Source organism: Bicyclus anynana, chromosome 2 (genome assembly GCF_947172395.1).
Source record: "Bicyclus anynana chromosome 2, ilBicAnyn1.1, whole genome shotgun sequence".
Lineage (NCBI taxonomy): Eukaryota > Metazoa > Arthropoda > Insecta > Lepidoptera > Nymphalidae > Bicyclus > Bicyclus anynana.
Window position 1 is genome coordinate 14,735,310 of NC_069084.1, and position 24,399 is coordinate 14,759,708.

At 35.7% G+C, this 24,399-nt stretch overlaps 1 protein-coding gene across 3 annotated transcripts in view; it reads right to left on the bottom strand.

Annotated features, from left to right (window-relative positions):
* Window positions 1–337: 337 nt before the first annotated feature.
* The window catches only part of LOC112050461 (transmembrane protein 165), a 60,144-nt gene continuing 36,082 nt past the window's right edge, over window positions 338–24,399 (bottom strand). For 2 of the 3 annotated variants that reach the window (XM_024088730.2, XM_024088729.2), the window contains 3 exons: window positions 21,341–21,694; window positions 14,342–14,615; window positions 338–7,272 (listed from right to left, as the gene is read on the bottom strand). In XM_024088730.2, the coding sequence (XP_023944498.2) occupies window positions 7,202–7,272; window positions 14,342–14,615; window positions 21,341–21,694 (699 nt within the window). In that variant the 3' untranslated portion in view covers window positions 338–7,201. Of the gene's footprint in view, window positions 7,273–7,769; window positions 13,727–14,341; window positions 14,616–21,340; window positions 21,695–24,399 lie in introns of those variants that run through there. The other variant, XR_008251315.1, reaches the window with a different exon arrangement.

Sequence of the window (24,399 nt, forward strand, 5' to 3'; positions counted from 1 at the left end):
TTTTTAAATTTCGTTACCATTATACATAATCAAAAATATGATTATTTCAAAGTTTAAAATGTATTTTCGTATTTAATTATAATAAAATACAACTCTAAAAATCATGTTTAGTTAAACTAAATATAATAGTTTTTGTATTATAACTTTATCATAGTTATATCCATTATAAATCATAAGCTTTTTTTTTTCATTAGAAAACTTTATTCCTAGTAGGATTTTATTTTAGTATTTTTTTTTCCCATTTTATGTAAATAAAAGCATGAACATTTAAATAAAAACATCTTTTTATTTTTACTTCGCTTCTGGGTGGGTGGTTTACCAATAAAAATCAAACAAATCGACATATTTTTTTTATTAATCTTCTTTACATAAAAATAATACTTTTTACAAACCACCTAGCCAAGCATTATATTCGGAATTTGCGATCCAATTTTTTCAAGTTTTACAATCATTTTTGTACTTACATTTACACGAAAATTAAAGTGGCTAGTTACTTAAATACAATATACACTTAATATATTACATAATATAGTATACCTACATTATATTATCACAATCTCATCATTTAGTATATTACTGTGTCATATTATATTTGTGTTTTATCCATTTAAACTGTTCTTTAAAAAAAAAACTATTTGTGGTTTAGGCGTGAAAGCATAAGATATAATGAAAACAAATTCACATTCGCATTTATATTTTATTATAAATTAGGATATAAAATAAAAAACACGGACAAGTTTGCATGTAACTAAGTTGTGATAAACGATCCAATTTCTAAAGTTTTTCTTTTTTACTTAGTAATAATTATGGATAGACCAAGCAGATGGGCCCACCTGTAGTGTATGCGACCGACGAGATAATATCGTGAAAAGAATAGACAAATTTCAACCAATAGCGTTGCAACCGGAAAGACCTCTTTCATTGCATTGGGACGTAAGAGATAGGACAACTCCGCCGCTATTGGTCGACGTTTTGTCTATATCTCTTCACTTGGTCGCATGTTAGCTACCGATGGCAAGTTGAAAACCATTATTTATAAATATCTAAATATAATATACTTCGCAAAGCAAGGAACGCATCCTACATAGTGCCGCCCTGTGTCCATCAATTTGAGACAGGTCTCAGAATACCGAAAATAGCAGAAGCCACGTTTAGCTATCATTATGAAGCAGAAGCACGCAGTGTCCAAAAAATGTACCTGTATAGCACGCCACACAACACGGTATACTAATCGCTTGGTCGTGAAATCACAAGAAAAAAAATAGAGTAATTTCAACGGCTTCATTCGTATGTGCGACCACACCTTCTGGAGTTTTCTGTGTTCTGAGACAGGTATGCCTCATGCCTGTAAAAATTTCACCGACAACCATGATTACGACCGGAATACAGTAAGTACTTCTGCATAACAGTCGTATTCCGACCAGATGTAAAATAAATAGTACCATCCGAGAGCAAATTTGGATAGATTCCGATAGATGGCGCTATATAAAATCAAACATGAATGAGTCTTCGACAGCTCAGTACAGAGATGCAGACTACAGTACAGACATCAAGTCAGAAGCGGACGCCAGACGCATTAATCAGGTATTTAAATATCAATATTAAGGAATTAATTTAAGTAACTCAATCGTCCGGGGAGAAAATGTTACAATAAATAAAATATTGAAAATCTGGAAATTAAATAAAGTTATTTTTACTAAAAACAATATTCATCAATAACAAAGTTTTAGCACCTATGTGTATGTAACGTTATATAGATCTTTTCATGTCAACGTACGAGTATGTCTTTATTAGTCTCTCTCTGGCATACGTCACATGTTTTTAACGGATTTGTTTGCTACTGCAAACAATAAATCAGTACCTAACAGTTTACCTAAATAATACGATGGTAATTAAAACAGATTTCGCATTGTTTATCCAATTTTCAAATTACGTGTATGTAATTTATTAGGGATGGGTCCAAAGGGATGGGTTTTCTGGTTTAAGGACAATAGTTCTAGCCCTTTTGAGCTTGTGTAGTTGCTCATAGAGTAAGTTCTCCTGTAATTTAGGAGAAAACCTATATTGAAGTCCGGCTGCTCAGTTTGCGTTTTTTGACAGGTGGGCGATGTAACATGAGCAGGATAGAGAGAGAGAGAGAGAGAGAGAGAGAGATACGAAAAACGAGGTAATTGTAATTGAACATGTTTGTCCCATTCGTACGACCTGTCAGAAACGCTATCTCTGAGCTGCCGGAGTTTGGGTCATTGACCATTGTCTTCGCCTTTTGACATAATCAGTGCAAAAATAACTTCCTTCTCATCTTACAATTGAAGCATTTGTAAAAACAAGCCGGTCAGAAAATGAAGTACGAATAAATAGTAAAAAAATCATCACAGACAAAATTGATTAACAATATCATATTATTATGTATATTGTATATTTATAAATATATATGTCGTAAATGGTTAAGTTAGCTTACTAATTTAGTTTTTTGACATTCAAACGGTTTATCTAAACTACAATTTTTTGAACTACATGCATCCATTGTAGCTACAGTCACCTTACTAAAGATATTTAGTCCTGAAATAGTCCCGTATTAGACTCCGCGCCATGAAATAAGTCCCGCGGCTAGACCTGAACTAAAATTCGTATCACTTTTTGCGGTGATTTTGTATTGTATTATAACTATCGTAGATTTTTTTTTGGAAATTATAAATTGTTGTTCTTTTGCTACTACTGGGCGCAACTATACGTCAATTTATTCGAATTATTTCTACGATAAACGGTCATCTAGCGCTAATTTTTAACATTTTTATTTATTTATTTATTTTTATTCATTACAAGTTACCCCTTGACTACAAACTCACCTGATGGTAAGTGATGATGCAGTCTAAGATGGAAGCGGGCTAACTTGTTCGGTGGAGGATGAAAATCCACACCCCTTTCGGTTTCTAAACAGCATCGTACCGGAACGAAGAATCGCTTGGCGGTACGTCTTTGCCGGTAGGGTGGTAACTAGCCACGGCCGAAGCCTCCCACCAGCCAGACCTGGACCAATTGAGAAAATCTCAAAATGCCCAGCCGGGGATCGAACCCAGGACCTCCGTTTTGTAATTCCACCGCGCGTACCACTGCGCCACGGAGGCCGTCAGATTATATTGAATAAAAAACATTATTCTATACATTAACGTTATAGGTTTTTCCTTTATATCTAATAACGTACATATAAATATCTGGTTTTCAAAACAAATCTCAAGCTTTTTATACCACAACTTGAGTACAAAAAATAAAAAGTACAAATGAACAAATAGTCAATCTATTCCGGAAAGTCCGTTTGCTTTGGATGTAAGATCATAAACTTGCTGGCCTATTCATATCAACCTATTAAAATAAATATCAAATCAAATGAGAAATGTTTTCTACTGTATCATATCCACAAAGGGTTGTCAGTTGGCACCGGATGACATATGTTTTAAAGAATCTCAATTTCAATTAACATACGTCAAAGTTAGTGAATTGGACTGCAGGATGACTATTCTGTAACGATGTTTTATATATCTCGCAAATGCGAGTTTCGTATTCACCTCTATCTCTCTCTGTCTAAAACGATACTATAGAAAGAGAACGCACTTGCGATTTATACGAAACATCATTTACAGAATAGCCCTCCAGGCGCGTGTGTGTATCAATTGAAAGTTCCTTTAAATTTATAAAACCAGTCTAAATGATCGTTTAGTATTGACGAAATCTTCAATGAATTTGTTATAAAACACAGCTAAAACTCACGTGATACGTCGGAGTATGCCAGCCTAGTTTCGAACCTATACGGGGCCTTTAGTCATGAGTTGATCGTCCCACGTTGCAAGAACCAGCACATGACTAAGGGCCCCGTATGGGTTCGAAACTAGTCTGGCATATGAATAACATTCACGATAGTTTAAATTCTAAAATCTTCAATATTTGTAGAAAAGTAAAGTAGATAGTTAAATAAATTGTAAAATACATGGTATATACGGTAAAGTAAATTATGACACATGTCACAAATTACCAAGTGCTAAACACAATGTTGATCTAAAACTTAACACTAAACTTAAGACCAAGCGTACAAAGTGATATTCATTATTAACTTATAAATTTATTATTATAGTAAACTAATTAAACTCACGATTATTGCATAGATAAATTACAAAATTGCGAAAAAACAACGATACATCTCGATATCTCTTGAAGATGAAAAGACTTAATATTGTCAACCAATAGCAGGCGATCGAAGATATCTTTGTCTCTTCTATCCAATCGCACTGAAAGAGCGATATTTCCAAGTTAGCTGCTATTGGTCGCAATATGTATTTTTCTCGTTACGACATGTGTCGTGCACACATCTTAAGTCTACTATTCGTCGACTTTTCGCAAAATAAAATAATAATTCATTGTTCATACTAAAATTCAGAAACTAATAATGTATTATGACTAAAGTCTGTTCATACAGGATGGTGCGGATGATCAGTCAACGCGTATGAAGTTTGACGGATAATGTAATTGATTGGAGAGTACACCGACATACTCGTTAATCGTTTTTGAAATAAAATAAATCGAAAATATAAAAAAATAACACTTAATTTTGTAAATATTAAGCTTAAATGACTCGATTGTTTAATGTATACGTCAATAATTTTAATAAGGCATTGTAAAATGGGACGTATTTGTCTTATGTTATATCAGTGGCTGCTTACCTCAAACTATTATTACACAAACTGGTACGTGTGTAGTAATTTTTCCTTTCTGTATCAAACTCCGATTCCTGATTTGACATCCGCATCATCCAATAATAAACACACTATTGTATTGCGAGATTATTATAAAATAACTTAATAAATAAACTGCTTACTTAAAAACATAAATTCGTACAACTATTTTAAGAGGCATTCTGAAGGCGAATAGGTTAGGAAGGTAATTGACATTATTCAAACTAACGTGATCATCACGGATTTATATTCGGCTAGATGCCGCCCGTTCATTTAACAGTCTGATATTGGTTATATTTTACAGTACGATGATGTCATTTAAATCGACGCGAAAAAATCGGGATGATATTATTATGATCGATATAAAAAAATAATAATTGTAAAATTACTTAACAATTGAACACTTAATTTTCATTGGATGATAAAATAAATTAGGTATTAATTTTCATTGTGCAAAATGGATTTCTGCTAAACGTTTAATAGTTGAAAATTTTAAATAAGACGCAATTTTATTTCAATTTTTGTTTGGCACTAATCTTTCGGAGCTGCTTACGGTAACTAACTAAATATAAATCCTTGGTAATTACATATTATTTAATAACATCAAAAACAATCTCGTAGTCTAAATAATTTAAGTTATGTACCTATTAATTAAAATACATAAATTCATACAATTATTCCGAATTTGGCCTCGGCGGCCAATCTCACTTATAGACTCAGTTCAAACGGGAGATATTATACAAGTGTGTGTGCAAACACAGGTTTATTCTGTATTCCCTAACTTTCATTATTTTTCTTTTCAGTCCGATGAAGCAGCAGTTAGACTAAACAAGAGAGATCTGTATATTATGTATCTATTATGCGAAAGACGAAATATATCGTCCAATACCCGAAAATCGAAATTATCGTTCTCTCATTAATGAGACGAAAGAGCTATTTTATCGAAATATAGATTTTTAACTCCACCGCTATTTGTCGACAATGAATTTTTCTCTCCACGACATATGTCGTTTAAGCCTTAGGGCTACAGGCTTAAAATCGCTGCTTCACGACTTTACGTGCTTCTTGGAGGCACGGAGTTGAAGCGACTATAGAGAATTTCGGAAAATCCAATAACTGTATTTTTGTTGCCTTGATCCGGGATCCGAACCCAGGATCTCGTGTTAATTGTACAAGCTAAACTGGGAAAATGAGGCAGTTCTCTGTGTATACGTGTACTCGAAAGTACATATGTCAAATTTATTACTTTTTTTTAAATACCCCGAACTTTGAATCTTGTCTTTCTGTCACACGATGTTAATATTCTTCGTTATTTATAAATAAATGCATAATTTTAAAATTTAAAACTTTCTTGTTAAAAGTTAAAAACAAACTTACATCTAGAGTTTAATTACAATTAATTACACTGGTAAAATTAGGACTACCTAAATTATTTTTTTTACAAGAAATCTCTATAAAATTTCAGCGTTTAACATGAAAATGTTTCCCAAAAAATTGCCAGTGTCAATATACAGGATGTTCATAAAACAAGTTTATGAACACCCCCATATTTTACTATTCTAATTCTAAACCCATATTTTAATCATGAGATAAACATATTCAACAACAAATATTACAAGCTAAATACAATATTGTCGCTTATAGTAAAATCGTCTATAACAATTATTATTAAAGTTGATTGCACACTATACAACCGCAGCGGACCCGCAAATTGCGGATGTCTATAGCAGTTGTGCATTGACATTGTACTGAAGAAAACGCCGCTTGCAGCCCTTGTGTCGAAAGTAGTAGGTCTGGTCATAAGAAATATATACCTTCATCTGTTATTTATTTGATATAAGAAATTAATGATAGAAAATATTTACATTGACATAATGCAAATAGGTTGCCTAGTTAAATTGTGGCCGGATAGTATTAAATGATTATTTTTTTTGTTTCATTTCATCGTACAATCAGTCAAAAAGACTACGAGCAAATGGATTTTAAGTTGGATGTTAATATGTGATATGTGCATTCCCACTGTAATTAAATTTATTTGATCTACTTCCCTCATTGGTTAATAAATCAAACTCGAACACTAGTAATAAGTATATACCCAACAGAATTGAAAACGCAAAGGTTACCTGCTTTCACACTGCAACTGTGAGGTTGCCTATATAAAACAGTTAAGTGAATGTTATTTATATTTCAGTCGTTTAGTATGTCTATTTGTGTTATTTTAGGCTTAATTTAACTGTATTGCCTTTGATAATATATTCCTAGATTTTGTATGGTAAATGTGTCTGGCCGTAATTTAAGCACCTATTTGTAATATGTCACAGTAAATATTATGTCATTCATTTCTTATCCCAAATAAATCTCTCATCTTTTTCTTATCACTAATATATAACAGATGAGAGAGAGTATATAATCGTAAAGCCGGATCTTGGAGCACAATGTGCGATCAACTTAACTCGAGTACCGTATTTATTGATCTATTCGCCCGGGCCGATCACTAGTGCACTCACGGCGAAGAACAGGAACACTAATCCACCGATTATCGTAACTGTAAACAAAAAATACATTATACTTTATAAACATTCATTTATAATTTATAAACATTAATGTTTTTCCTTCAGCGTTATACGACACATGATATTTAATTACTTGCACATAATTGAAAAGTTGGAGGTGCTTGTCCTGAACCGGATTCGTACCTACGCCCGAATCTAAGGCAGAGTTCATACCCATTAAATTCACGGCTCTGATTTAACATTATGCCAATTTATATCTCAAACACACTCGGGACAATACCCTGCAATAATGCTACCAGAACCTTTTAAAATAGATCATGTAGCGCTGATTTAAAAATATAGTCTTGTGACATATGTCATGAAACATGAACATGTGAAACATAAAAGTAGTCTTTGTTGAGGAGAATGTGATTTCTTAGTATTGTTGGTGGAATTTGTGTAATTTCAATAATATTGTCAGGATTATCTTCAGTGATTTTAATTTTGATTGAAGCGTACATTTTTTTTTCAGTTAGTGAAAATTAATTACAGATTAGTGTTGAGAATGACAGTTGACAGTTGACGTTGAATTGACTTGCACTTGATAGACAGATGACATTGACGTTATTGTGTTCGGTGTTGCGCATTAACATGCCCCCGGCCTTGGAAGAACTCTTCCAATGTCTTCTTCTTCAGGGTCCTCGTCCTCTGGAAAGATGGGGCATATTTTCGAACAAGCCCTTTGAATTATGCCTTCAGATGTGCGAATATAGGCAACTCGAGCTACTCCATCTTTGCCTCTTGAGACTTCAGTGACTCTTCCAAGACGCCATTTTAAGGGTGGAGAATTATCTTCTTTTATAAGGACTAACATGTCTTCGGTGATATCTCGACTTGGACTCTTCCATTTAGTTCTAGTTTGGAGTTCAGAGACATACTCCTTAGACCAACGTTGCCAGAAATGTTGTCTGAGTTGTTCAATTCTGTGATAGCGTGTCAACCGATGTGATGGTGTAGTAGTCAGATCTTCAGAAGCTGGTGCTGTCAGTGGGCGGCCAATGAGGAAGTGAGCGGGGGTAAGAGGTAAAAGGTCTGAGGAATTAGAGGACAAAGGGGAAATCGGACGAGAATTTAGAATAGCCTCAATTTGGGCTAAAACCGTGCTAAATTCTTCATAAGTTAAATGGGCATTGCCTACCACGCGTTTTAAGTGAAATTTACAGGATTTGATGCCTGCCTCCCATAAACCTCCAAAATGAGGCGCATAAGGTGGAATAAATTTAAATTTGATATGATTATCATGTGCATACTCTACTATTGCATCTGAATTGTTGTCTATGAAATCGGAAAACTCTTTCATAGCACCAATAAACGTTTTGGCATTATCTGAGTGAATTTCTAATGGTTTTCCACGCCTAGATATAAATTTTTTCAGAGCCTGTAAATATCCATCAGTTGTTAAACTAGTGACTAATTCCAAATGCACCGCACGAGTACTAAAACAAACAAATAAGCAAATATAACTCTTTTCCAATCGCGCACCCCTACCTCGTCGATTAAGTATCAAAATTGGGCCTCCATAATCCACTCCGCAGCGCATGAAGGGAAAACCTGATTGAAAACGTTCTGAGGGTAGATTTCCCATAATGGGTGTCAAGGTTTGACCTTTGAAACGTGTGCAAGTAACACATCTATGAACTGTTTGTCTAGCCAAATTTCTACCTTTTAAAGGCCACCATTCCTCTCTAATGTGATATAAAAGTAACTGAGGTCCTGCGTGGAATAATCTTTTATGTTCAAATGCAAATAACAAACGAGTGAAACAATGTTTGCTATCGAGTAAAACAGGATGCTTTTTATTGTAAGAAAAATTGTCATAATTTGCAAGTCTACCACCTATGCGTATTAACCCATCTTTATCCAGAAAAATAGATAAACCGGTAATACTTTTAGTAGATTTTAGTTTTAAATTTTTCGTTAAACAGTTGTACTCTAAAGGAAATGACTCTATTTGTGATATTCGCGTCAATAATGTACTGGAAGTATTCAGCTCTTCAACCGAGAGCGGACCAACCAAACGATTATTGCGTTTTGTACGAGAATTTTGAATAAATCGTAGTACGTAGGCTGCACTGCGCTTTAAGCGATTAAATGATGAAAACCGATTGAAATCAAATAACCCACTATATAAATTTAAATGTAGTGACATCTCAGTTACACTTGCAGATTTTAATTCTGGTAAATCTGAAGGAACTTCTTTTGTAAAATGCCTTTGTGGCCATTCTGAATGATGATTGTGTAAAAAAGCAGGACCATTCCACCATAATTGACATTTATCAAGCGCATCAAAACTCATGCCTCGAGATAACAAATCAGCAGGGTTGTCCCCACTGCTAACGTGTCTCCAACAAGCTTCACTTGCAATATCATTAATCTCAGTAACTCGGTTTTGTACAAATGATTTTAAAAGATGTGGTGACATGCGAAGCCATCCAAGCACTATGGTGGAGTCCGTCCAAAAATATACTTTATGAAATTTAAGTCGCAATGATTTACTTATTTTTGCAAACAATTTGGCACCCACTAAAGATCCACATAGTTCTAATCGAGGAATACTTATAGCTTTTAATGGAGCTGTTTTACTTTTTGAACATAACAATTTGATAAACACTGGTGAATTGTCTGAATAAGAACGTATATAACTACAAGCACCATAAGCACTTTGTGAAGCATCACTGAAAATGTGAAGTTCAATGTATTGATTATGTGAACCTATAACATGTCGAGGAATGCGAATATCCTTTAAACAGTCAAATGATTTAATAAACTTTTCCCAAGACTGAACCACATCATGAGGAACGGGGTCATCCCAGTCAAGTTTGGAAAGCCATAATTTTTGCAATAAGATTTTGGCACATATGATTGTTGGTGATAACAACCCAAGTGGATCATAAATCTGAGCAATTACAGATAACATTGAACGTTTAGTAACAGTGTGTGTGTTTACCTTAAGTTTGGTAGTGAAATATAATTCATCACTTTGAGTGAACCAACCCAAACCGAGAGTTTTATTTGAACAATCATCTCCTAAAGATAAATGTCTTGATTCATTAGGTGTGTTTAAGCAAGTATTAAATAACCATTTATGTAATGGAAAACATCCTGAGGCTAAAACTGATGTGATGTGATCACAAATTTGCATGAGGGTATCATGATTGTCATGGCCAGTGATTAGATCATCAACAAAAAAATCTTCATTGATTATTTTAGACACATAATTGTTATCCTCTCCTGGGACAGTGTACTTATTTTCACATTCCTGTGCAAGTTGCTTTAAACATCTAATACTCAAATAAGGAGCCGATGCAGTACCATATGTAACCGTATTGAGCCTAAATATTTTCAAAGAGTCAGAAGGATTCTCTCGCCATAAAATTAACTGTAAAGTGCGTTGATCAGTCTGTACATTAATTTGTCGGTACATTTTCTCTATGTCAGCACATGCAACATATTTGTATTGACGAAAACGAAGAAGAATAGAAAAATTATCATTGTGTAAAGTAGGCCCAATATGTTGTATACTATTTAAGGATTTTCCTGTACTGGTGACAGCACTTGCATCAAACACGGTACGTAGTTTTGTTGTTTTTGAATTTTCATTAATAACACCATGATGTGGTAACATATAATAAGGATAACTATAAGTGTCAATTTGTGTCATATGCCCCAATTGTTCATATGTGCGCATAAATTCACAATACTTTTCTTTAAGATCAGGTGAATTTCTAAACTTGCGTTCCAATGAATAAAATCTCTTCTCGGCTAATGAATAGCTGTCCCCTAAAACATCAGCGGGTTCTTTTAGAGGAATTCTAACAGAAAACCTACCATCAGGTTCTCGGTGGTGAGTTGATAAGAAAATTTGTTCACAAGTGAGTTCATCTGCTGTGAGCATTTTGCTCCCCGAGGAAGGAATTTCTTCCAACTCCCAGAATCTTTTTAATTGACTATCTAAACTACTAGTTAGGTTACAACTAACTTGATTATTGATGCGCAAGTTAGCACTTGTGTGTATTGGTCCAGATATGACCCAACCTAGTTTGGTTTCATGTAAATATGGCCCTGTTGATAGCTTTATGAAACCCTTGTTGTGAAATTCCCAAAATTTATCAACACCTATTAAAATATCAATATCAGAAGGATGATGAAAATTAGGATCTGCAAGTTTAATGTTGTTTGGAATACAAATTTTACTAATGTCTAACTGGCATGGTGGCATACTGGCTGTGATGCGAGGTAAAACCAAACATTGTATGTGTGTATGAAAATTGTTTACTCTTGAGTGTATTTTAACAGTACACTTATGTGCGCTTTGAGTGACTGCATGACCTACTCCCATAACTTGAACAGAGGACTGTATAAGTTGTGCGTTTATTTTGTGTGCAAATGATTGGTTAATAAGGCATATTTGACTGCCAGTGTCCAGCAAAACCCGTGCTGTATGTAATTTATTATCACTAGCTACTACGTCTACCAAGGCAGTAGATAGCAAAACTAAGTTGTGTGAATTATAATTATTTAAAGTAATCTCCTTTGTGTGTGACTTAGAGGGATATTCGGTACAGTTCAAGGCAGTTGAGTGAGATGAAGGGCTCATATCAACTGGCAAAGATGTATTTGTGTGTACATATGATGTTGATGCGTTTACATTTTCAATAACTACATGACTATGCAGAAGTGTATTATGTTTGGATGAGCACTTCTTACACGGACCAAATAGGCAGTCCGAACTAGTGTGATTTCTGCGAAGACAGTTCCTGCATAACTTCTTGGAATCCACTAATTTAATTCTATCATTAATCGATAAATCTAGAAACTTAGTACATGAATAAATTGGATGTGAATCATCACACATAGGGCAAGCTTGAGTGTATTTGGAATGTGAATTGTTTTTGTTAACTTGTGAAGTAACATGACTGTGCGACTGATGTTGATTGAAGGATACTTTCCTAATTGATTGATTATTATTATTATTAGCGTTATTAATCATATTGTGTCTAGAGTCACTCTTACTGCAATTAGTTTTTAAAACATCCAAAACATCTGCCCTATCCCTTAAAAACTGTATTAAATGATCTAGCTTAACTGGGTTTGATTCTTGGTGTGAATTTAAATTATAAGACCCTTTATGTTGTTCCCATTTGCGCTCAGTGGATAGGTCGAGTTTACTTACAACTAAGTATATAATTAATGTGTCCCATGATTCAGTAGGCTCACCTAGTGTACTCAGAGCCCTAAGATTTCTAAGAATAGTATCAATTAACTTCCTAATTAGTGGGGCAGATTCTTTATTCAAGGATGTAATGGAAAACAAAGCTTTGACATGGTTATATATTAGCAAACGATTATTATTATACCTATTTTGAAGTAAATCCCACGCATGTGCATAATTCTCTGCAGTGAACTCTAATGCGCTGATGACCTGCAATGCTGCCGCATTGAGCGAGGACTTCAGGTAATGAAATTTTTGTATGGGGTCTAAATCTGTGCGTGAGTGGATCATAGTTATGTAGGAGTTTTTATACTCTAGCCAATGGTCATATGATCCATCAAACGTCGGTAATTTGATGTCCGGTAACTTAATAGATAGTGGCTTATTTGAGTGTTCCCCACATGGGGTGCACTTAGAACTAGAAGCGTCATTAAGTTTGATTAAGCACTCTGCGGAGGCTAAAGCTCTGTAATACTGTTCTTCAAACACTTCTCTTTCTTCATATTGTTTTGTTAAATCTACATCCCGGCACGCTTCTTCGATTTGTGTTTGTAAGTCATTAAATACATTATATAAACTACTGATGGATTTAAATCTCAAGTTAATTTCTGACATTTGAATTGGTGATAATGAAGTATTAGTTAAGTCGAATTTAGATATGAATTTTTCAAAAATAGTAAGACGCCCTTTGTACGTGCCACGTTTTCTAATTAGTTCCGCCATTTTGACGTTATGTGGCGATCGTGGAATATTCACATTTTGTTCGTCACTAATCATTTTTATGGAGGTTTATAAAAGTACTTACAGTAAAGAAGCGAAGTCCAGTATATTTTAATAAGAAGTTAACACGGAAAAAGGGTAAACGAGAACGGTAAAGGGAGGGAATTAGTGAATTGTGAACAAAGGATTTGCCCGACTCGATCTTCTTTTCTTGATCTTGATCGTGACGCCGACGAATCCAGCTCGTTAGGTCCAAAAATGTTGAGGAGAATGTGATTTCTTAGTATTGTTGGTGGAATTTGTGTAATTTCAATAATATTGTCAGGATTATCTTCAGTGATTTTAATTTTGATTGAAGCGTACATTTTTTTTTCAGTTAGTGAAAATTAATTACAGATTAGTGTTGAGAATGACAGTTGACAGTTGACGTTGAATTGACTTGCACTTGATAGACAGATGACATTGACGTTATTGTGTTCGGTGTTGCGCATTAACAGTCTTTTTAAATTACCAATATTTTCCTTCCCATTTCTAAGCGAAAACTGCTAGAAGGGGGTTTGACAAATATTCAGATACATACCTACCCACGGGCTGGGATCGAACCTTAGGATTCCCAGATCAAGTCCCGTAACTGCAGAACTATTGAGGCTTATTAAGAGTAGTTGGTCCATGTGATTACCCTATGATGCTTTAGAGCTCTCAGTCCTGGGACGAGTTGTGAAACTGAGCTTTTTTCTTTATTATAAAAAAATTCTCACCCGTGCGTCGCGAAGCCGTCATTTTAAGCCCGGTCATTTTCATTCATCATCATCATTAACAACCCATATTCGGCTCTTTAATGAGCACGAGTCTCTACTCGGAGAAAAATGGTGACCCCTGACCGGATTCGAACCCCCACCCTCCGAGTCAAAGGCAGAGGTTATATCCACTGAGCTGTCACGTCTCTTCATTAACGTCATTTTCATTAACATCTGATATTAATACTAAAAAAAGAATAACATCACCCTAAGCCGGCCCACTATTGGGTGAGGCTTCCCTAATAGGAGAGGGGAGATTCTGTAGTGGGCCGTTAAAATAATGATGGTTACTGAATTTTAGTTGTTAATCTTATAAAATTGTATTCAACTCACCAGTTCTCACCGATATCTTCTGCGCGACCATCCTGCCCCCGATAACAGCGAGCCCCGTACACAGCGCGTGTCCCAACGAGCCCCCCACGACGACCCCTACGGCGTTCTCCCTCGTCGCCAACACTACCGTCGCGAGCTGCGACCTGTCCCCCCACTCCGCTAAGAATGTCAGCGACGCGGCCTGCAAGAGCACTTTTAGCATCGCGTTCCGCTTTTTCCTTCTGTTCTCCGCTTGGCCTTGCTCTAACATGTCTAACGTCTCTTCTTTTTCTTCCTGGAAATTAACAATTTCTATTATGAACTTTTGTAACCCAAAATTAACAAAATTAGGTACACATGAACAAAAACTTGACAAGTATCAAAGCTGATTGGAAATATTATTTAGTTAAAGTTTGCAAAACAATGGTTCTCAAATACAGAAGTCCTTTCCAAGTAACATTGCATGTAGCCATATGGCACGTCGATTCTCTTTCTACAATCGCAATCGCTTCGAAAATTAAAAAATATATGGAATGACATTCGTTATCGACAGGTCACGTGATCAAGTTATCGATCGGATCTGTCATTCCCATATATTTTTTTAGTTTTCGTAAGCGTTAGCATTTGTGGAAAGAGAATAGACGTGCAACATGGCTACAGACCCAGTAACGAAAAGGACTTGGTTTCTGTTTTTGAGCTACAAAAACAAATACACAATTTAGTTTTTTTTAATTAATACACAATTCTATTAAATTTTTTTAACAAAGTCAAAACAAAAAGAAGCTAAACTCAAGCAGTTAATTTCGCATTAATTTGTAATGAATCTATTAATTAATATGTCGTCTATAGTCCAATCAGCTCACAGTCTTAACAACCTTTTATTTTAACTTACATCTAAAACTAAAGATAAAATGAATCTAACATGCATTAACAACAATCTATTTCTATTTAAAGTCTAAAAATATTTCGAATCATGGTAATAATTTGAAACAAAAAAAGACTATAATAAGTATTGTAAATATTCAGATGAGGAAAAGTGTGGGTATTCCGTCTTATTTGATTTTGAGTGCTAGTAAATTATCACTATCATAAAAATCCTTGTTTAGCGTGCACCTAACCGCAAAGCATCTTTGTATAGTCATAGATCAATCAATCTAAATAACAATCATATGACTATGTATGTTGTGTTGCTGTAGAAAATTATAAATAAAATGGATGATCGCTAGGCTTTCATCGTTTAATAAAAGCTGAAAGTCTGCATGTCGCCAACAGAGGTACAAACTTGATCATCAATATACTATAGATACTTATAATAAAACCGTCGAATTATATATATATTACATATTTTTCTATACATGTATTCGCAATTTGAGATTTTACTTATATCATTTGTAACAACAAACGTTAACGTGGCATAACGGACGGCAGCGCCATCTAGAATCTATACTTATAATACGAATTCTGTACATTTTGTACATTCTGTATATTGAAGATATTTTGAAAAGTTTTGTTCACTTTGTTGGCACCTCCTTCAAAATGATCAGAAGGTAGCACATACGATGTTATTTTTCGCTTTTTAGTATTGTTATTTTGAAGTCAGTTTAATTTTTTTGTTAAAAAGATTTTATTTTTCTGTTTTTAGTGTGTTGAAATTTCGTTATTTTCATTTTAACACAAAATTACCGAACCGATTTTCATGAAAATTAAATGGGACCAATCTGGAACTATACTTTTTGAATTCAAGAAATTACATTTTTAAGATGAGGTAACAAACATTAAAAAAAAACATACGCGTCAAATTAAGAACCTCCACCATTTGTTGAAGTCTGTTAAAAATAGCAATTTTTCGAGATATCCTGTTATTGACTGACAAAAAGGCGACTGTCGTTGTACAGTCGTCATCGTCGTCATTATCAACCCATATTCGGCTCACTGCTGAGCTCGAGTCTCTTCTCAGAATGAGAGGGGTTAGGCCAATAGTCCACCACGCTGGCCCAATGCGGATTGGCAGACTTCACACACGCAGAGAATTGAGAAATTTCCCTGGTATGCAGGTTTTCTCACGATGTTTTCCTTCACCGTTTGAGACACGTGATATATTTCTTAAAATGCACACAACTGAAAAGTTGGAGGTGCATGCCCCGGACCGGATTCGAACCCACACCCTCCGGAATCGGTAGCAGAGGTCATATTCACTGGGCTATCACGCTCGTTGTACAGTAGACGTCAGGTACAGTAGGTACACAATAAAAAAAATCATGTCCTACATAAAGAAAATCGAAATCTCCACAACCAGTAGCCCGCACATAACGCGCGTCCGTGCCCTACAAACGGTGTATCTGCCTTATCTATTTTTCCACTTGCGAAGGAAGGTCAGCCGCTGACGTACGACTGTTCAAGGTGTTCGCGAAAAAGCAACACACGTCGGCCGGTTATTTCTGCGCGCCCAAATTTATTTGAGGTTATTTACGCATTGCCTTTGAAAAAAGATGTAGACATTATTTATGGACTTCCGACTTACCGCAGTTAATATACTCGTATAGAAATGAGTTTTGAGTCATGATCGGCCTTAAGATTTTTTTTTATAATGAATAGCCATGCCTTTTTTTACATGACCGTATACCAATTACATTTTCTTTTTTGTAATCTTTAGTAACATTCTGTAAATTTTGCACGCCAGTACAGGTAAAGCAATTAATCTACAGATAAAATAATAACATTATAACATTAGACGGCCTCCGTGGCGCAGTGGTATGCGCGGTGGATTTACAAAACGGAGGTCCTGGGTTCGATTCCCAGCTGGGAAGATTGAGATTTTCTTAATTGGTCCAGGTCTGGCTGGTGGAAGGCTTCGGTCGTGGCTAGTTTCCACCCTACCCGCAAAGACGTACCGCCAAGCGATTCAGCGTTCTGGTACGATGTCGTGTAGAAACCGAAAGGAGTGTGGATTTTCATCCTCCTTCTAACAAGTTAGCCCGCTTCCATCTTAGACTGCATCATCACTTACTATCAGGTGAGATTGTAGTCAAGGGCTAACTTGTAAAGAATATTCATGTTGTAGGCACACACGGGCTTACATCGTAACCATTTGTCTATTATTATAAGTACCTATCAAAATAGTTTTCCAAAAAATACCTCATGCGTAATTTTTCAATTTCGTTACATTTTTATAGTGTCTGTCTCCAAGGGAAGGGTAAGGATAAATAAGAAGTATGATTTGAAACGCAGAAATATTAATAAGCTTTGCAAAAATAGTGTTTTTATCTGACAAAACTCTTTTTCGAATATTTTAAATTAATTTCATGCTGCCAAAAGGACACGACTGTATCGTGCCATATACGTTACAAAATAAAATGATAAGTACAATGAAAACTATAAAACGACTGTAAATTTTATGACGTTATAAAGAGTAGTCGGTAAATGGAAAAACCAAAATGTTTAAGTAAAACTTTTTCGTCAATACACATTCTTTTACTAGCCATGTTTACTATTTGAATGTTTGTGAGCAACTAAGAATAATTATGATAACATATTAAATCCATGATTTTCTCTAATTTTGGCAACTTAAAAGGTACTTTTTATTAATTGAGAGTGGGTGTAGTGTGTTTTTGTATGGAAGGCAAGCTAAACCACTCAAAGCCATGTGATGTCGACGCTATAGCAAGTTTGCCGTTAAATTGTGTGACGTTACATGGATTTAACACTGTATTTCTAAATGTAGTAAGATTTGCAAACAATTTGTGATATTTGAAAAAGTAAAGTTTTATCATGGCCTATTTAGTCGACAACGATTAAGTATTATTTTACTTCATAGTAGTAGTTTAGTTATCTTCTGATTAAACCTATTAAAAAATCTTTATGATAACGTAGATCGTATCGATTAGTCGGAAAATCTTGATGATATAGTTTAATATGACGGTATTTCCAAGCAATCGATCGAGATCGAGTTATATTATCATAAAATGATATACGAGGAAATATTTAGAATTTGAACCATTACTAAGTATTATTATTGTTGAGCATTTTGTAATAAACAATGAGAAGATTATTGTAGTGCAACTTTGTTAGATTATTTGAAACAAAAGTATTACACAGTATTTTATATCTTGGGTCTTCTGTTTGTGCTATGCTTTCAGGATCTTTTTTAAAGACTAAGTATTTGCCATATCTTTTAAATATGACCAATATTTTCATTTCCCTCCAACTAGTCGGGAAATATTGCATTAGAAGTGGGAACGATAATAGACGGCGTGGATCGAACCATCACCCCTCAGTAATGAGTCCGACCGCTCTTACCGTTACGCTATTGAGGCTCTCGAGCATTACCATTAGCAGAGGTAAGTTATCAACTTAGAGCGGGGGCACACGGTGCGTTGCGGCGGCGGTGCGGCGCCGGTGCGACGCCGGTGCGACGTCGGAGCGGCACCGCTCAGTTGTCTCTGCGTCACAATATTATTAACAGACTGTCCAACGCTGCTACGGCGCCGATGCGAAACAACAACGTTGCGGAGCCGCACCGCTCGTGTACTCCCGCTCTTACTAGTAAAGACGTCGCAAACAGATTTATTGTTACACTATGAATTCGCAAAGAAACCAACTTGTAGGGTTCGAGTATTTCTGCCACGCGAGCACAGTACTAACATACAATGACGTTTAACATCAAATGAGATCATAGTCAACTGCTTAAATTCTCGTTGAAAAAAATGTCAAGTTCCAAAAAAAACACAATTAAAAATTAATACAACAAATCGGTGCAGAAATAACGGATAAATCGGTGACACGACTACATACAAAAACATACACCATCAAATCGAATCGACAAATAGTTAACAACTAGAGACAAACTCGAAGAATACGTGAGTCTTGAGGCTTTTACACGCATGTGCGGGTTTAGTTACACACGCAATCTTGATAATATTGTTATGTATGTAGCATTATTTAACAATCTTTATGTATAAGCGAGTAAAAACTGTGTTTGTCGCCGATAGCTTTCTTCTGGTTGCGTAACTGTCAAAGCAAAGCTTGACTGTGTTCGCTGAAAAAGCTTATAATAGCAATCAACAGAGAAGAATGTATAAATTAGTTCAGCAGCAATTAATGAATTAAAACTTTATTGAATTACAATACCTATTTAAATATGAAAGGTGATAAAATTATAATAAATGTATGTACAGGTCATATTGTACTTGGTTGTGCAGTGATTGTTGTATGAGTATTATTTTAGCCCTAACTTAAATGGTCAGTATATCCAAATATACGAGATACACGCGGACAAAGCCAAGGGCTAAAGCTAATATAAACGTAATACAATTACAAATATCGACACATTACAATGTGAGTTAAAAATGCAATGTTACGAAACACTATATGAGCATAGAATTAAAAATATATATGATTATTTTAAGTAATTATAATAAGAATAATAAGTTTGACCAAAAATAATCAAGTAATCAAGACAAATAAAACGTCGTCCTTGGATCCATTACATTTTTAATTATTTTTAGCAATTAACTCAAAGCTATGAATAAAATTTTTGATCAAACTTTTGAGATTACATCAAATTAATGATTCAAATGCTGAATTCCTTTGCGATATTAAAAATAATTACAATAAAAGCTGATTATATCAAAGGCGGGAGTGATGTGCAACGAACTTATAAAAAGCTAAGCTAAAAGAAAAAAACAACTAATGTGTCATTCGTACTGCCAGGCATAATGACGTAAGATCACCCTCAACGAATCGGTTCGTGTCGAGGGGCCCGCTTGGGGCTCCTCTGGTGTCCTAGGGGCTTCTACTTCAGGAATTTGGGAGGGCCCAGGGCTTTGCGACCTTTCTGACCGCACTGACGTTGTTCCGTCTTCCGGCGATCTCGATCGCTCTTTTGGTGAGCCCTGTATGATGTCACACGACTTCAATCCAATTAAAAACAAGCCAAAATACTCTTTATTACACTTTACCATTTTTAATTTTAAGCACATAAACGTTGTCTTTTCACACTCGTGTTCAAAAACATCACAGGAAAGTGACAGTTTATTGGTTCGATGACGACATCACATCCAATAATCTGATTGGTGGAACATATCCAGCACACATGGTAAAGCTTGTGTTTAATTGCTAAATTAGTGACAGAAACATTAAATAAGAGCACGCTCGTAGAAAAAAATATAGCTAAAAAGGAATTCAACATTTGGTAATATTACGAGTACACATATTTTTTTTGTTGTTTCAACTTCATTTGTTTATTTATTTTGTTCAAACATAAAATAGGGACAATGGATAATAATTGGTTCGCATGTTGACGGAGGATCAAGATTAGATAGTAAAACTAATAAGTGATATTCAATCTTGGACAGACGATGACTATCAATATCAGAAGCACGTAGCAGTTATCGTGATAAAAATGTGATACGAGAGATAAATGATTGCGAATCGATTTTGATTTCACGCAAGCAAGAATTTTGTAGGACTATTTATCGAAATATTAGGAATCACGGAATCAGAATTAAGGGGAAATAAGATCACAATTCTTTAGGGGGAAATAAGAGCACAAAAGGGGAATGCCCATACAGTGTCGACCCTAGGAACCCAGTTATACCCCCGTATAAAATATATGGACATGATAATTATGATGTCTAAATAAGGACCAGGTTAAACATTTATAATAAAAGTATGTTTCTTGAAGAAAAAATATTTTTTTATCACTCATATTGCAAAAAGTTCGCCGATGTATGTACCAAAGCGGTTATCTAGGTTCAAAAAATGTTAAACTCAGGCTGTATGGTCAACGATATTTGCCTGTCTCTGTTGGGGACAAATTAAATAATGTTTTCATTGTTAAAGTAGAATTATCAAGTTTTTTTTAAATACGAGTATAAGTAAATTGCCGGGTGGTTAGGGTATGCCATGGCCGAGGATGGGCATTCCCTTTTAAAGTGGCAATAAGAGCAAAATTATTTAAGGGGCATTGATTTTCAAGTAGGTAATGGTACAGAAAAAATCTTAGTAAATAAATTTAAATACCTGATCCTCTCTTCTTTTTAACTCGTGTTGTACTTCTTCCAGTTCCTCTTGCCCTTCATTCGGGTCCATCTTCCATCCGTCCCTTAGCATTTTCAAACCGAATATCGCGAACAATGCAGCACTGATATAATGGGTATACACCCTTGGTATCACAGTTGCCACCCATCCAAATGCTGCCGAGAGTACTGTCATGAAGACCAACGCTGATATAGCTCCAGCGAAAACTATCACTCTGGGATGTTTCATCGCCATTATAGCTGCTATGAAAAATGTCTTATCCCCGAGTTCGGAAACGATGACCACGGAGATGGAAGCGACGAAACCTTGCCAAAAACTGCCCTGGACTGCTGCTCTCTGTAATTGAAATAAAATATGCTTGAGTATTAGGTACGGTATGGTATAATATCTATGGTTTAGAGACTTGGTCGCTATTGCCTCATAAGATAGCTTAGCGAGCGATAAAACGAGCTATGCTCGGAGTATCCCTGCGTGATCGACTCAGAAATGAGGAGATCCCTAGAAGTACCTAAGTCACCGACATAGCTCAACAAGTCGCGAAGTTGAAGTGGCAGTGGGTGGGGCACATAGTACGAAGAGGTGGTGGACGTAGGGGTCCCAAGGTGCTGGAATGGCGACCCCGCACATTGTGATGTTTGAAGTCCCTACAAAAGGCTTATGTCCTCCAGTGAACGTCCATCGGCTGATATGATGATGACGATGAGTATTAGGGGATTTTTTCAACCCTGTATTACATTTGGAGTTTCAAACAACGACAAAATAGCGCCTATTATCATTATACAGCCCACTACAGGCCTCCCTTCTTATAGGAGAGAGTATATGGAGCTTAGCCCACGTGTTAGAGTACTATTTCTTTAATGTGATCATTAAAGAAATAGTATCAGATGTCAATTGCTGTTCTCCGAGGCACGCCATGTAACATCCTAAATCATAATTCAAATCTTGACTAGGACTAGGACGATATCACTCTTTTTGATAATAATCGTAGATGTTTGCCGTGTGATGGAATACTCGAACTTTTTTGATTGTTTCGGTACGGTTTTAGCAACCTACTATGCAATATTATAATTATAAATTTGGATAGGCAGGGAGAACAACACAAGCAGAGAAGGGGAGAGTTAATCGATTGTCAAGGAATTCCTCAACCCTACATACATTGGTCACAAGTCCTAGACTTTGCTCGGAGTTTTTCCATGGATGGACTTTGAATCCATGGATTGCTAAGATATTCGTCTCTCTCTTCTATCCCAAAAGCCTTGAGACTTTGCTAATAGCTGGATATTATAGAAATTCAACGTCACCGCAAAAAAACCTCCTTGACACACAAAGAGGCTGTCTTAGTATGCATCCATCGATTATAACAGTTTCAAATTATATATTCTAGCATCGCAAGGTAAGCAGACGACCTTAGCTCGTTTAATGTTATTGTTTCTTTCTAAACGCCTTTTATTGATTCAACAAAGATGTACGGGACATCACTAAAGAATGTACATTAATGTAAGTATACCTAATGCTTAACTATGCAGAGTATCATTGTAGACATTTTTCCGTAAGAGGGAAAATCTTCATGGATACTTCTTTGGATATGCCTAAGTCCTGTCCTATCTTCAGAACGCTGGCGTACCTGGCATTCAGCCTATCAACGTCGCAGTCTGTTTCCATTTCCGAATTCCCTCTTATCCTTTTCTTTTATTTTTTAAATTTTTTATTCTTTACTTACAAGATAGCCCGTGACTACACAGTCTCATCTGATGGTAATTGAATTAAGAGTAATTGAATCTAAGATATAAGCGGGCTAACTTGTTGGGACGAGGATGAAAATCCACACCCCTTTCGGTTTCTACACGACACCTTACCGAAACGCTAAATTGCTTGGCGGTACGTCTTTGTCGGTAGGGTGGTACTAGCCAGTAGCCACGGCCGAAGCCTCCCGCCAGCCAGACCTGGATCAATTTAAATAATCTCAATCGGTCCAGCCGTGATCGAATCCAAGACCTCCGTCTTGTAAATCCACCGCGCATACCACTGCGCCACGGAGGCCGTCAAAAATCTTCATTAAACTTTACAAAAAATTCATAATTTGAGTCCCATTTCTCAATACTAACAATATATTCGTTATTCGTCGTATTAATTATTATATATGCAGAGTGCAGGCCTTGGTCGTCAGTCAATAAACACATTTCAGTTGTTGATGCGCAGTAGGTAGGCTGCATCTTTCTAAATTTATCAGCTCTTTAAGATTTCGCATTTTAATAATGTAAAGCAGGTGAAGGGCATCCACTATCTAAATCTAGTGTATTTTTACAATTTAGCGTTACTGTCGCAGCCATGCATGATTACTCGTACGTTAGCGCAATCTGAATTCTACGCATTTAGGCTGCCTGTCCACCAAAGCGGAGCGAGGGAGCGTAGCGGAGAAACGGAGTAATGTGGAGTGGTGTTCTGCGGTAATGGAGGGGTACTGTCTGTCCACCGGAGCAGCGCGAGGTTGCGGAACGAAGTTGAAGACTATGTTAAATAAATAAAAGTTATATTTAATTTATTTAACCCCGCTCCGTTTCCCTGCTCCGGTTAACGATTTTATATGATTTTTTAAAGTAGCTCGCAAGTCCCTGTCCACATAAGAGGAGCAGAGATTGTGTGCAATCCTATTGGTTAATATTTCTCCGTTTCGGTGGACTGGCAGTCTTACCGAGACATAAAAGTCAGAATTCAAACTGATAGGCATGTTTTTAGCACCGGTAATTATTTTTAAAACCCCATTTTGAATGCATTTAATTTTTATTATACCTACCTTGTAAGGGAGAGTATTCATTAGTTTGTATTTATTAAAGGTGTGTATTTTATGGATTCTGTTGATCCATGTCTAACTTTGTTTTAAATATAATACGTATCTATCTATGACACGATTTATATTTCAATTATGATAGGAGCGAGGAGGAACGAGGAGGATATTATAAAGAGGTAAAGTTTGTGATGTTGGTGATTTTTATAGCCCCGTAATTACACGGGAACTGGAAATACGCGGGTGAAGCTACTTT